Source organism: Sminthopsis crassicaudata, chromosome 4, assembly GCF_048593235.1.
Source record: "Sminthopsis crassicaudata isolate SCR6 chromosome 4, ASM4859323v1, whole genome shotgun sequence".
Classification (NCBI taxonomy): Eukaryota; Metazoa; Chordata; class Mammalia; order Dasyuromorphia; family Dasyuridae; genus Sminthopsis; species Sminthopsis crassicaudata.
This window is the reverse complement of record NC_133620.1, coordinates 338,122,827-338,138,916: the sequence shown is the minus strand read 5'-3', so window position 1 is coordinate 338,138,916 and position 16,090 is coordinate 338,122,827. Positions and strand designations below refer to the sequence as shown.

The 16,090-nt window shown below is 36.2% G+C and overlaps 1 protein-coding gene and 1 pseudogene across 8 annotated transcripts in view; one reads left to right on the top strand and one right to left on the bottom strand.

The window, feature by feature from the left end:
• TEX2 (testis expressed 2) overlaps positions 1 to 16,090 on the bottom strand; it is a 133,130-nt gene that overhangs the window by 38,446 nt on the left and 78,594 nt on the right. For all 8 annotated transcript variants that reach the window (XM_074260823.1, XM_074260820.1, XM_074260828.1 and 5 more), the window contains one exon: positions 1,661 to 1,908. In XM_074260823.1, coding sequence (XP_074116924.1) covers positions 1,661 to 1,908 — 248 coding nt within the window. The remainder of the gene's footprint in view (positions 1 to 1,660; positions 1,909 to 16,090) is intronic.
• On the top strand, positions 6,401 to 6,955 carry LOC141538662 (tubulin alpha-4 chain-like; annotated as a pseudogene).

Below are 16,090 nucleotides of genomic sequence, written 5' to 3'. Positions count from 1 at the left end.
TTGTATTTAAAAAATTATTTGCCTTGATATTCTAGATGTTTTTATTCCTCATGAATTTTACTATTTTGTCTAGTTCTTTTAAGTAGCTTTATAATTGGTATGACACTAAATGTGTAAACTATTTTAGGAAATATTGTCATTTATTACATTGACAACTCCCCAATGAGCAATTAATCTCTCTCCAATTATTTAAATCTTGTCTTTATTTTTATAAACAGTGCTTTGTAGCTGTATTCATATAATTCCTATGTCTGGATAGCTCTACTCCCAGATATTTTATACATTTGATTTTTCTTTCTTAATTATAAGTATTTTTTTATTTTTTGGAATATAATAAGATTTTTTTTCCCCCTAAAAAGATATCTGCTAGGGGCAGCTAGGTGGTGCAGTAGATAGAGCACCAGCCTTCAATTCAGGAGGACCAGAGTTCAAATCTGGTCTCAGACACTTAACACTTCCTACCTGTGTGACCCTGGGCAAGTCACTTAACCCCAGCCTCAGGGAGAAAAAAAAAAAAAAAAGATATCTGCTAAATCTTAGATATTCCTGACTGTGGCTTCTTGACACTTGAACTATTTCTTTCTGGTTGTTCATAGAATCTCTTCTTTTATTTAGGAGCTCTGGATTTTTCCCATGACACACTTCAGTGTTTTCAGTTTTCTCTAGGAGATGATTAGCAGATTTTATTTGCACATTGCCCTCTGTAAACAGTTTTCATTTGTGATATCTTGAAATAGGGTACACAGGATTTGTGTGTAGTCATAATTTCATTCCTTTGACTGTTTTGACACTTTTTGTTGTCTCTGGGAATTCTGTTTATTCCATTCTTTTTCAGGGAGTCTACTACTACTTCTGTTCTAGGCTGTTCTCTTCACAATTTTTTCTCTTCTAGAACTCTTAAATTGTGATTCATTTTTAAATTCTTCTTTCATTTCTTCTAGCCACTCTTGAGAGTCCTTGTGATCAAATCAATTTTTAATTTGAGGCTTGATTTGTACTTGTCACACTTTTCTAATGTGTTTGGACTTTTGGAATTCTCTTAATTCAAAGTATATATTCACTGTGTTTGATGCCTTTTTCTATGATCTAATAGTTTCTGTTTTGGGTCTTGGGTGCTGGGGCTAGACTTTTTTTCCTCATAAAACTGTATGATAATTTGTGGGTCCATCCTTAAAAAATTCTTGCTGATTTTACCATGGTCAGTCAAATCAAGTGGGTCAGGGATCCACTGGGGCCACTTTTGTCTGAGTAAAATAGTTGGCATATTAAAAAGTTTAAAAAACCAACAGTCTAAATGAAGAGCATGAACAAAGGTTATTGCTGGATCTCTGCCACTTAGACAAATGACCTTTAACTACATCAGTTCTAAGTACACTTAAAAAAGTTGTTTTTCTAGGAACAGAAATATTAATGCCATACAACATTAAAATTGCAATTAAAACATGTAGAACTTGAGGATAAAATAGGATTCTAGAACCATGTGAATGATAACTTTGATTTGTTTTGGCCCTGAACAGTTTTGGGTAGCCCTGGATGTAGCTATGTATACTGGAGGTATCTTATACTCACATTTACATTTATTTTTACTTATCCCACTCAACCATCTCTCCCTCCCTGTTCCTTAATTAAAAAGAGCAAAAGGAAGAAGCATGAACAGTACCTTTTTGACAGCTGTAGGACTGCTTTCTGCACTCTGTACTGGGCTCCTCTGGGGACTTGGTGGTTCTCTTGGAACACACCTAGCCATATATACCTCATAGTGTAAAAGCATCTTCTGTCGCACACTGCCTGCTAAATCCCTCTGCTTAGGTTGAGACATAAACTCTTCCACGCTGCCTTTGCTGCTGCTGCGACTGTGGGTTAAGTTGCTAGACTGGCTATTGTGTCGGCTGTGTGTAGGCAAGAACCCTGAAAAGCAAAAAATAAATAAAATAAATAAAAATTGAGGCTGTCACAATAAATAGAGCTTATTCATAAAGAAATTTTTGATGTACAATTAAAATTATTTGTGAAGTTATGTAAGCCTTTTATAACAATATACTAGTTCAAATAAGAAACTTGTTTGGAAAAGACAGCTTCAGTTTCTTGATCTCCATGTGATATTCAGCACTGTTGACCACTGTCCCTTTTTGATCTTCTCTGCGTTTTCAAAATCTTTGTTCTCCTCCAACCTGTTTGATAGTTCTTTGGTTTACTTTCTACATCCATCATTCATATCATGCCCATTGTAGGTATAATCTAAAGCTCTATCCTGAACTTCCTTCTTGTTTGTCTCCACACTTTGTCACTTTATCAAGTTCCATGAACTTAATAATGAACTCTATAAAGAGGACTCAAAGGTCTAGACATCTATGCTTATTCTCTTCTATTCTGAGCAACACATTACACATTTTGAACTGAAAATCCCATAGGTGCATGGGCACATACACACATTTTCTATATTCATAAAAAAACAAACAAACAAACACATATATTCTTCCCCAATGTATCATAAACTCCTTGCAGGACTGTCTTTTTTTCCCTATTTGAATCTCCAGTTTATCACAATGCTTGGTATACAACAGGCACTTAATAAATGTGTACTGTGTTGTATTTCTGTCTTAGAATCCCAACATGATGGCGAGCACATAGTAGGCTCTTAATAAATGCTTGCCAACTGACTTAATTGATTGACATTGTCAACAGGAAACATTCTAGAATATGGATTGGTATGTAGAAGCAGTTTTAAAATAACATACATAGTAAAGAAGTGTAAGAAGTAAAGCCTAATACACCACAGAGGTAGTACACACCAGAGGCAAATGTAAAGTGATAAAGAATCTAACATCTGCAAATATGGAGTTCATTGTGAATTCAATAAAGAAAGGAAATTATTTTGGGAAGGCTCATATCAGACCTAAGCTCTATCATACTGCTCACAGCCTCATAGGGAGCAAAATAAAACATCTGTTAATATTACGATTCATTTAGAGCTTACAGAATTTTGCACTGGATAATTTTTTTTTTTTATTCATTTTTCCAAATTATCCCCTCCCTCCCTCCACTCCCTCCCCCCAATGACAGGCAATCCCATACATTTTACATGTGTTACAATATAACCTAGATACAATATATGTGTGTAAATACCATTTTCTTGTTGCACATTAATTATTAGCTTCCGAAGGTATAAGTAACCTGGGTAGACAGACAGTAGTGCTAACAATCTACATTCACTTCCCATGCACTGGATAATTTTTAAGAATAAAAAGCTATAATTATAATTTTTGTTGCTTATATCTCATTCATCTCATTTTACTGTTGAGTTTTAAAGAAATTTTAGGATGATATTCATTTTAATACTAAATGAAAATGTATCTGTCAATAGGAAATAAGCATTTTGTGCCGAGGTCAATAAAAATCCAAAAATATATTATTATTCTCATGTAATTTTGGGCAAAATAAAATAAGATTTCTGAAATCCTAAAGGAAAGATTTTTGATGTATCCTGAATCAACATTTGCACAACAGGAGATGGCCAACTAAGTGAGTGCTGATTCTCTGACATCCAGTTTCAATCTTTTCATGCAGTGGAAAGGAAGGGAACTAGGTGACAAAAGCACTTAGATTGGAATTAGAAAACTGGAGAAAATCTTAGCTCTGGTACTTTAAAAAAAAAAAAAATCATTATTCAGAATATTTATTAATAAGTCAATAAGCGGGGCGGCTAGGTGGCGCAGTGGATAGAGCACCAGCCTTGAATTCAGGAGGACCCGAGTTCAAATCTGGTCTCAGACACGTAACACTTCCTAGCTGTGTGACCCTGGGCAAGTCACTTAACCCCAGACTCAGGGGGGAAAAAAAAGTCAATAAGCTCTTACTAAGTGCAAACTCTGAGCTAGGTAATATGCTATGTGCTACAGATACAAAGCAAGGGAAAAGACAGTTCAAGTTCTCAAGTGATTCATAGTGGAAATAATATGCAAACCAGTATATACAAACTTAATACAGACAGGAGAAATATAGAGGAATCTGAAAGGGAGGGCATTAAAAATTAAGGAGGATGGGGCAAGTTTTAGACAACAGATACATATTCAGTGAGATTTGAGAGACTGGAAAGAAAGACTCTTAGGGATGGGGGGGGGGGCAGTGAGTGAAAGTGCCTTAAGTTGGGAGATGGGTTATCATAGGACCATAAAGTGACATTAGGAACAAGATAGGAGAGAAGCAAAAAGGTAGAAAGTGAATACGAAGGGCTTTAAAAACCAAACAGAGGATTTTATATTTGCATGGAGGCAATAAGGAGCAATTAGATTTTGTTGAATGGGAAATGATGACATTGTCAGAATAGCATTTCAGGACGATCAATTGAGTAGCTGAATAAAGGATGAAATGGAGTAATAATTTAACAATAAATACACGTGAACATGTGATTTTACAAGGAACAAAGAGGATTGTTTATGAAACAGTTATCTCAATTATGTAAGGAACTTTTAAAAAAGTAGCCTAGATTTAATATTTACTACAAGAGTATCAAGATTGACATTATTAATCTCTCCCAACAATATTCATATTGTTGACAGCCTATAAACCATGTGATTCTTTGTGTCCTCTGTCTTCTTTCTAATTGTACTGCTGCTATTAGTAAGTGCAAAAGCACAAAGGTCCTAAGGATGATTTTAAAAACATATTTGATGAGTTGCCATGGCTAAAAAAAAATTCATCACCAGGTGGTCAGCCAACAACTAATCTGCCTTTCCACACTTAGCCAGAGTGATCTTCATAAACATTTCTTCCTCTCCTCTGTTACTAGTTTCCCTATATATTTTGTATTTTCCCATTAGAATGTAAGCTCTTGCAAGGTAGGGATTGCCTTGCTTGCTTGTATTTGTATCCCTAGAACTTAGCCTAGAACATGGCATATAGTAATTTTTGTTTTATTGTTCATTCCCTCATTCTGAAAGCTTTTCTAGCACGGTAGAAACTGCCAGGACTTGTGCTCAGGTGCCATTACTTCTGATGACCTAGGGTTACCTCCACTTCACCATGAGGCATTGAAAAAACTTTGAGGAGCTCAATTTTGACATTCTTGCTATAAACAAAAACAGAACAAAGTTGCTGTTAAATGCAAGGATGACTCATAGGTACTCCTTAGAGAAGTAATAGAAGGAATTTTATCATATAATTAGCAGCTAAAAGAGATAGATACTTGGTCACCAATTTTCTCAAAACTGATGTTAAAGATTTGAAAAAAGACCATCAAGAAAATAATAACAGATATTAGCTATTATAACTAACAAATGATGAAAGTATTTACTTAACATTTTAAGGTTTGCAAATATCTCATTTTATGCTCACAATAATCCTGAAATAGGGATGTCATTATTATTCCTATTTTACAGATGAGGAAACTGAGACAGAGAAATTGAACAAGGAATTCTATAACATACTCTAAATCAAATCCACATTCACTCTGACACAAACACTTAAAAAAGAAAAAAGATGAAGCTCTGCATCATGAACATTTTCTTTTAAAAAGAAGAATTAGCAGGTGCTGGACATGGTGCGTACCAAATAACCCCACAAAGAATGAAACAGACAGGAAAAATCTTGTTATTGAAGTGGGAGTTATTCCTAGTCAGCTGTTTATGTGCAGTCAGACCACTGCCTCATCAGGACTAAGAACACTTTGTAAAAACAAAGAAGAAAAATGAGAAAAATAGGAAGGCAATGAAATAACCACATCCAGAAATTTAATCAATGTAAATTATTTGCTAAAGAGAGACAGAGAGAAAGAGAGAGAGAAGGCTGCCACAAGCAACACTGGGTAGGAATATAAATTGGTTTGTAAATTTTTGTGGAAAAGGATAATTGACAATTATGGACAGTATCATCTCAAAACAGAGTGAAATAGTAGAGAATAAAATCAGTTGAAAGAAGACACAGGGGATTTACTATGTTGGCAGAGACCCATAATCCATCTGTAATCAACAGCACCCTTCCCATCTTTACACAATGGAACAGCCTGACTGTATTACTATCTATGTCAGTCAGGCAAGAGTGCAGATGAGCAATGCCTGCTTGGAATTATATTGCTTAGAGTATAAGACCCAACTCAGTGGTACCATGGCAAGTGACAGAACCTTGAGGTAGGAATAACTTTTTCAAAACCTTCTTTAATAAGACAGGATCTGACAAGCACGTACACACAGTAGTCTTTATAGACCTGGAGCTGGCTAAGATAGATGACATTTAAATAAGCATCTATAAAAAGCTACTCCTGAGCAGCTGATCTCTGGCAAGGAAGATGCTACTAATAACTATGCCTGGGCCATTACATTGTTAGGAAGGAGCTAACTGATCTTGTATTGGAGCATACTGGAGCCACTGTTGTATTGGAGTACATTGGCCCACTGTTGGGCCAATGCAGTTTCAGGGATTCTTGACAAGTCATAGCTTTGAAAGTAGCACCTGCTCAGGTTACCTCCCTGCTGATAATGCAGAAGTTTTCTCTTGATTATAGCAAGAAGTCCAAGCTGGAGCTTGCCATCTACTCAAGCCCTATAAGTATACACAGTTGTAACAGAGGCCCACAATTCTATCTTAACCATTCATACTGCACTGTGGGGGCACTTGGACTTATGCCTTCATGGTAGACAATGAAGCAATCTATGATACTGCTGCCAGAAACTGGGTATTGAACTCCCTATATACACCAACCTTAAACAGTTCATTGACAAGATCATCCACAGTCACTGTACTTTGATGGTACTCTCAATATGGACCTCACAGAGTTCTAGATCAATCTAGTGCTTTATCCACAATCCACTTCCTACTCATCACCTATTCCTCTTCTATTATTCCAGCTAAAAAGGCCTATCATCAACAGCTCTTTGTGGTAAAGATCTCTAGTGCCTGCTTTAAGACCTCTAACTTAATACATCGTTTCAAATATATAATCTGTTGCATGATGTACTAACTTCCATCATCACCACAAGACTAAGAAAACCATTCAGTTCATTGAACTGAATTAGCTTTAAGGTAAGTTCCAGTTACCTGTCCCAACTATTGTATCCAATTGGCTAAAGGCAATATGCATACTAATTAACACAATGGCCACTGCCAAAGCATAAACCCATCTAGATGACAAGTATGACCTTATATATGCCAAAAGGGTCTTTGTACAATGTTATGTAGATGAAGGCACAAAGGAGAACTACTTCACATACAGGAAGATTTGGCTATCCTGGAGAAGAATTGTGAGGAAGCAGGTATAGATTTTATATAGAATAAAAATAAAAATGAGGAATTCTAGAAAGGACTCAGAAACTAAGCTCATCTGGCCTATCCATCTTTCACTTTTCTTACCACCTTAAAATATTTTCTTCCTTGCAAAACAAAACAAAAAAAAGCATAGCAATACATCCAACTAAGCAGTCTTTTCAAGGGCATTTCAAGAATGAAAACAGAAGGAAATATACAAACAAAAAGTAGAAAAGACCTCTATACAACATTCTAATTAACTTAAATTCTCCCCCAAATATCGTGGAACTGATGAGGGTGCAATATAGGGCAGGGATGGGTCTGCTGTCCTCTCTCCAAAGTTCTATGGGCAGGTCCTTAGCGAAAGAATTTCGCCTACTCAAAGCTGTGAAAAGGAAGACTTTATTGGTTAGGAAAAGACGCCACAATGTCTTGGCAAGCAATATCAGCTTCAAAAGAGAAATAATATTGCAAAGAAACATAATCTGAAGGCTTACTTTATACAGCAACAGAATAATAGAACAGAATAGGCAAGACTACTTAAGGTTGTATCTGAAAAGGTCTTCCTGCTTCCAGAGGATGTGGGCCCATTTAAGCTTGTATAAGAAAGGAGTCCTTCTCCAGAGAATGTAAGTCCATTTAAATTTGTATAATGTGATTAATGGGTTGTCTGGTTTTGCTCTCATCAGAACTACCACAGAGACTAACATCACAACCTCTGAGGTGCTTGTAAAAGGATGAAGAATGGCACTGATGAGAGCAAATCCAGGAAAAAGCAGCTAAATGGACCAAGTAAAAGAGATCTGGGCTGGAGGTAACCTGACTGTAAAGGCATTGAAGGACCGTTATAGAGTATTACAAATGTCTTAGAGCAGTTTTAAGCTTCAATAGGTCTTATAGCTTAAGACTCCTTAAGACTCCTCTGAGACTTTTGGAACACCCTTTAGAAGGTATCTGAAGGAAAGATACCAAAGGTATGAGGGAAAATCTTGGACTTGTTAATGACAACCAAGAGAATATCAGTATTCCTCTCACTTATATTCCTCTGACTTATAAGCCCAATCTTACATATATACAAAATCTTTACAAATGGAGGCTTTCACAAGTGATATTCAACAAAAGGCCACATCTTTAACACTTCACAATTAATTGAAAGATGAAAAGAATATAAGAATCCATTATTCTTGCTGCCAGCGATTCTTTAACAAAGCATTTTATTTGCTAAGAGTTGAAAAAAGAGGATGGGCTGGATTATTTACAGGAAATTACAAAGGTCTTTTTCTATCTCTAAGCTGCCTGTGAAAGTAAAGTCTTATCTTTTCAATATTAACATGCTGCTGTGTGGCAACAAGACTTATAAAATACCACTGGCACTAAAGAACTAAATATGAGTGTCACCCAGAGGCAATGGAGAGGTATACAGAGCAGCTACAACACACAACTAAAGAAAAGCTCTAAAGATGTCAGCAAGGAGCTATATGATAGGAAGAAAAGACAGGTTGGTCATGTGGCAACTACGAGGGATAACAGATAAGAGCATCAGAGCACTCCAACTGGTACTCTCATGATCTTGAAAGAACTCATAGGCCCACATTGTTTCAAACAGATTTTGGGCATACTTCACTTCTCTATCCCCAATTCTTGACCCTCTTCTCACCAGTATGACAGAAATCTTGCTGCCCAGAAAGTTCCTTTTACCTCCCCCTCCAGTCTGGAACCATAATCAAAAAAATTCTGCCTGGAAGGGATTTGGAGTATACTCCTTTAGTCCCTTTCACCTTATTTATTATATTCTGTACCAAAGTTCTGCCCCCTCCACCTTATGTGTATGATTATTTCTTTTTCCTCTTGGTCTGGCCATTTTGGGGCAGAGAGGAGAGAAAAAATAGGGGAAAAAACATAAAGAACAGTTTCTCTCTTATTTAAGATTCAAAGTATTTTTTTAAATGGTGCTCAATTTCACTAAAATTTGATGGATTCTGGTGTAAATTTTAATGGAAACGAAATTAAGTTATGTCACATAATTAAATTTTGTGGTGAAATTTCTCTTGATGCTCTTCCCTAAAAATTATTATTTGGAATTGAGATTTGGCAGCCAGAACATATTTTCTCGTGTCTACTTCATTATTCATTTGTCTTTTTGTCATAAGAATAGAAATTGTTGGGTACAAGAATTCTCTCAAGCATTATACTTAACCTCCCACTTGTACCCTGACCCCCATTTGATAAATTTGCTTTTTTTCACTCAGGACTGAGCTCTCAGAATGAAGAGGTATTTGATAATCAAAAAAGTCCAACGCCTCTTCCAAAATTATAACTCAAGGGAAACAGTTGGTGGGTCCCTCCAAACATCAATGAAAACTTAAGGGGATTTCCCCTTTCTTCACCAATTAAAAAGTATATGTAAAGTATCTCATCTCTAATCTTACGTTCTATTTCAGGAGGCTAGAGCTATAGACCTTGGAGGATGCTATACATTGTTACTATAATGGCAACAGTGGCCAAGTAATAATAAATAACAGGCTGCTAGATGTAGATGTCATCTTCTCTCTTCTTGTCAATGCTATTTTGTCTTCTCCTAATGTTGGGGGCGGTAGCCCCCTTTGATATTTCTTGTTTAATCTCCAACTTCCTTTGGGCTAGTTTCGGTTTTCAGCCCCCATTCTAATGATCTGAAATTCCTTTCTGGGGAGAGACTGAAGGAGATAACAATAGAGAATTTTTGTCTTATTTACAATAATAAGAAAATTCCTGTCTTATTTACAACAACAGAGAATTCTTTTTATCCCTTTACTATCAATAAAGACTTTGTTTCCATACAGCATTCATTTGCTGCCGAATCCCGCCCTTGGTTACTTTGGGGAAGGAAGGAGAGAGAGAAAAGGAACTGACCCATCTCGGTTTAGAAACTCAGTTTACTCCTCATCACTAAGACATAGGGAAACTATGTCAAGAGGGATAGGAATCCTGAAACTGGTACAATGTGTGATTATTTTTATGCTTTGTGTTAATTTTATTTTGCTTCACTTGAAAAGTTTATGCTGTTGTAATGATAATACAGAGACTTGTTTAATCTATGATGTTAAGCCTCACAGGGTAGACAGTGAATAAACAATGATGCTGCATAGAGAGTATGGCAACATGTTTCCACATGGTTTGCAGTGGTACATCCTCTGTGTTCTTGATGGCATGGAGTCTTTACCCATCTCCCCCAATTTGGTCCTAGGCTTGTTAAAACAATTGCTGGTAGCCACCAATATCTGTTTGGGTGAGTGTTAAGCTAAGATAAAAAGAAAAGACATGGAAACTTTTAAAAAGACTGCATAATATGCTTAATGAGTACAAAAGATGGCTAGTTTGAAAGATTATTAGGTTTTAGGTGACAGCTATTAAACAATCCCAATACCAGCTGATGCTAATTTTAACTTGAAAATAACATTCTTTCCCTTAATTGTAAGCAGGATAATTTGTTGTGTGAAATACACTAAAATTCTTGGGACTACAAATGGTGCATTGTTTATTGACATTGATTTGCTCTTGGTAAAAATGTTTATGTTAAAGAATTAGCAATCCCCTTTGCAAGAAGAGATCACCAAAACACTACCAATTCAAGAATTTGGAGCAGCACATTCAAATTTATACTTGTTACTCATGGATGTTGATTGCTGGGAAGGTCTGGAAGATAATTCTACAAAGGCAGGAGAAGGATCTTTTTGACATATCCTATCACTGTTCCATTTTGAATCAGAAGCTTCCCACCTTAAGCTACTAGTCTAGCTGCTGTACTATTTGAAAAATGCAAAGTTTCTCTGACCTTGACTCAGGATCAAACAGAGTTGGAGTTTTATACTAGTATGATCATGGAAGATCAGTCTGTAACTTTCAGTCCTGGAAGAATCATCCAATGAAGTTATAACGCCTCACATTAAATTCCTATAATCTGGGCAAAAAACAGCTGGAAATCTGATTCTACAATAATGAAAAAAATTTTTTTCCAAAAGAAAATAAAAAGCTAAAATTTGGCTTATAGGTACACTGCATGAATAAATTCTTCTTTTCTTCTTGTGGCATTGTCTCATTGTTCTGGAGCACCATTGCTAGTATGCCTTTAAAATATGGTTATCCCAAAGCTTTTCCTATCTCAATGCTATTCTTTTTAGTGCTTTTAGGTAGAAGAATATTACTGATGGTGCTCTGGATTCACTTGTAGTACTCAATTCTTGTCCTGTCAAATCCTATAAAGTTATTCTAAGAAGAATGCAAGTCAAATACTGAAGTTACTTAAAGACATTTTAGAGAGACATTCATGATAGACAGTTACCTGAAAACTGTCAGGAAATCAAGTTGCACTTAACTGTGCCCTTTCCCCTCACTTGTGCCTTACTGTTTCCTTTATCTGAACAAAGAACAATAATGTTCTGTCTGGGAAAAATGAAATGAAACAAAATAAACACCTGTGGTTTAAGATTTAAACAAGTCCTTCTATCTTGAAAAATCTGTTTTGAATGCTCAAGACTCATTGCCTTGGCTCCAATGGGCTGTAGCACTGACAGGTGTGAGTTTGGTTGTGTCAGTGTCAGTGGACTTGGTAACCGAAGCCAGTGTGCTTAGCAACCTTGTAATTACTGAGGTTGGTGGCCCTAATGACAGACTCTTAGACCTTCTCAGGGATGAGAGACCTTGGGAATCAGTAGATATATCCTTTGGTTAGGTGGTTCTGGAAGCCTTGGAGTTGAGCCTGAGGATGTAGAAACAATGGCACTGAGGATCTTGTCAGTCTCTACTTGGGCACTAATGACACCTTCTTCAGTGCCTTCTGATTATGTGTCTTAGTGGTGACATGTTCCTGAGAAACTTGGGGTCCACATCTTTCAAATACTTCGAAGGTAATCTCAATCTTTTGGTCTGGGTTTCTTAATACCATGTCTGTGCCATTTTCAGGACTGGTTGTAGGTGGTGTGAGTCTCAGATTGATTCTACATTACAGCCTAAACACACTGCTGGTCACTTTGAGGACTGGAAGAGACTAAAAACAAGAAAGAAACAATTCTAATTCTACTGAGTGAGAAAGAATGACTTGAAATTATCAGTACACGATAACTTTGCATCAATATGTTAGATTCCTGATTGACAAATGATCCTAATATAATTACTTTAGTGAACTTAGGAGCTCATCATTCATTTATTCCATCTGGTGAGGTAGTCTGCAGAATACTCTGCTGTCTCTTTCTTCACTTTGTCCTCCAAGCTCCCCATTTCAAATGTATGCATTTCCATACAGGTCTTATTTTAATCATATTCCTCCAGAAAATCTCCTCTGAGCACAGTCAAGCAAAATAAATTGAAACATGGGGTGTATCTAAAAATATATGTTTTATTCTGAACCTCTACTCTACCTCCCTACCAAGAGCACAAAGAATGTTTCATTTTTGCTCTTTTGTAGTAGTGACCGATCATTGTATTGATCAGGGACCTTAAAAAAAGTTTTTTTTTTTTTTTTTTTTTTTTTTTTTTTTGAGGCATTTAGAATTAAGTGACTTGCCATGATCACACAGCAATTAAGTACAAGTGTCTGAGGCTGAATTTGAATTTAGGTCCTCCTAATTCCAAGGCCAGTCTCTATCCATTTCACTCCCTATCTGTCCCTTACTAAATCTTTCAAAGAGGTTTCCCTATATGTTATTGTGGTTACTGTTTAATATGTTTTAATTCTATTCACAATATTCTGTTCATTCAAATCTTCCCAGATTTCTTTGAATTCAGCTTTATATTACTTCACTGCCCATTTTGCTTTTGAAAAAAGTCTATCTTTGCATTGCTGTAGTCTAGGCAATAATTCTTTTCCAAGTCTCTGTGCCCCCTAAGCTTAGATTACCTACCTATTTTTTGTATTAAAATCTCAGGTTCACTCTACAGATAAAATCTGAGGCTATAAAGTATCATTCAAATTATTTCCCCAATTACTCAATTTTTGTGCATTACTGGTTATTCCTTATCAGAATTATAAACCTCTAAAACCCTTTCCTTTCTCTTATTTCCTGTGGTACTTTGTCTGGACTTCTTTTATATTTAGATTTCTCTGAGTCTTCTTTTAGCTGTAAAAGCCTATGAGCCTATGATCATAGTTATTTGTGTACTTGTCCTAACCATTAATTAGGTTCTGAGTTCCTTGAGAGTAGTGTTGGTGTGGTATCTATCTTTATATTTTCAGCACTTACATCAGTGCCTAATACATAAATAGGTGCTTTATAAACATTTGTTGAATTGATTTTTTTTCTGTGTTGAACTAATTTCCTCTAAAGTAGCCACACTAAAGTTTACATGGGAATTCTTTTTTTTCCTCTTTCACTTTCAGTCTCAAGCCATATTAATGAATCCTACAAACAAGCATATTCTTCCTCTGGGTTTCATGATGCAAACTATCATTAGCTAAAAGTCCAGCAAACATAATGCTATCTTAAGCTGTGATCCAGAACAATGAACCCTATTCTTTGACACTATGGCTCACTTCCCATAATCTCTGTTTACTTTTGAGGTCCTCATCATGTAGCCCTGCTGAGTGGACTAAGCATTGGCCTAGGAACCAGGAAGACTTGAAAGGAAGCCCCAAAGTCTGGCTCACCCTGCCTGTGTAAGACCGAGCAAATCATTTAACATCTTAGTCCACTGGCAACTCTTAAGATTAGAAGTTGGAAAGAATGCATAATTTTGCATTTGAGGATAGCATTTCTTTCTGATAGAATATTGGAACTTGAGCCAGGAAGACCTAAGTGCAAATCTAATCTCAGATACTCAGATACTGTATGATAAGTCACTTACATGCCTTGGTTTCCTCAACTGTAAAAGGGGAATAATAATAGCACTCACCTCTCAGACTTATTGGTCAAATGAGGTAATATTTGTAAAGGCACTTGGCATAGTAACAAACAAAAGAAGTACTATGTAAAAGCTTACTCCCTTCCATTTTCTTTTCTTTCTTCATCTAGGAATTCCCTATATCTTAAAAAAAATTTTCCCCCTAAATAGTATTTTATTTTTCCAAATGCATGTAAAGATAGCTCTCAATATTGATTTTTGTAAGACTGTGTTCCAAAATTTTTTTTCTCTCCCTTACTTCCTTCTCTTCTTAAGATAGCAAGCAATTTGATATAAGTTATACATGTACAATCCTTTTAAACATATTTCTATATTTGCCATGTTGTGCAAGAAAAATCAGACCAGGAGAAAAAAACAAAACAAAACAAAAAAACACGAGAAAGGAAAGCAAGCAAGCAAACAAAGAAAGAAAGAAAGGTGAAAATACTATGCTTCCATCCACATTTAGTCTCCACAGTTCTCTCTCTGGATGTGGACAGCATTTTCCATCCCAAGTGGAATTATCTTAGATCACTGTATTACTGAGAAGAGCTAAGTTTATCATAGTTGATCATCACATAAGTTTGTTGCTACTGTGTACAATGTTCTCTTGGTTCTGCTCACTTCACTCTCTATCAGTTCATGTAAGTCTTTCCAAGTTTTTCTGAAATCAGCCTGCTCATCATTTTTTATGGAACAATATTATTTCTTTACATTCATATACCCTAACTTATTCAGCCATTCCCCAATTGATGGGCATTGACTCAGTTTCCAATTCCTTGCTACCACAAAAACTGCTGCTACATTTTTGCACACATGGATCCTTTTCCTTCTTCTTCTTCTTCTTCTTTTTTTTTTTTGAGGCTGGGGTTAAGTGACTTGCCCAGGGTCACATAGCTAGGAAGTGTTAAGTGTCTGAGACCAGATTTGAACTCGGGTCCTCCTGAATTCAGGGCTGGTGCTCTATCCACTTCGCCCCTAAAGGAATTTTCTTATGCCCATTGGTGCCAGGGAAGTTTCCCCTCATTCTGGGCAGTATGGAATACTGCTTCTTTCTCAGAAAGGCCATCCAGAGTCATAAGCTACAGAGTATTACACCATATGGTGTCTAGAATTACTATTATATGTACATTATATACTATTATAGAGCTTCAGGAGTTCAACATTTTTCCATCCTTTCCCTGTTCTCTTTATAATCTATTATCTCTCAAGGCTTATTTTAATTTTCCTTTGAGATATTTTCATTTTTCTTAGGAAGGATTTCTTCCATCCTCAACAATAACTCTTTACTTACTAATAAAGACAGAGACATTTTTCAAGTCCTTTCATTTTCTCTTTTTTTGTCAGGGAAACCAGCATGCATTTCTCTGTCGCTGACTGTCTCTGTCTCTCTCGTTCACCTGAAAACTCTTGCTACTAAATACCATATCAAACATGCTGTTTGAGGTACATGTATATTACTTTTAGGGTGTTACCAATTGCATTCTCTAGGTAATCCCTCCCAACTACTACTCCTAATTCTACCTTTCCCACTCAGGTTCATACATGAAGGTCTGTTCCAAAACCCTCATGTCCATCATTTCCTTTACCTGGGAAGTCTTCTCCTGTTCTCTCTTCTTTTACAAATCCTTATTCAACAACCTTCTCAACAATTCTGACACTGATCTTTCCCTTCTCTAAACTCTTGTAGCCCTTATAGTCTGTACCATCCATTTTGTAACTTAAATTGACTGTTATATTGTAAATTATTTCAGGTGCATATTTTCTCTCTCCAAATAAGCTCCTCAAGACACAGTTTGTGTGTATGACAGAGAGACATAACTCACCTAGCTCAGCCATACAGTAGACAAAAATATTTGTTAAACTAAACCTAATAAATTAAAAAGGGAAAGGGAATAATCATTAACATAGCATCTACTATGTATCAGGCACTATGTGCTAAGTGCTTTTTGCAAAAATCTCACCTAATCCTCACAACAACTCTAAGAGATAGGTG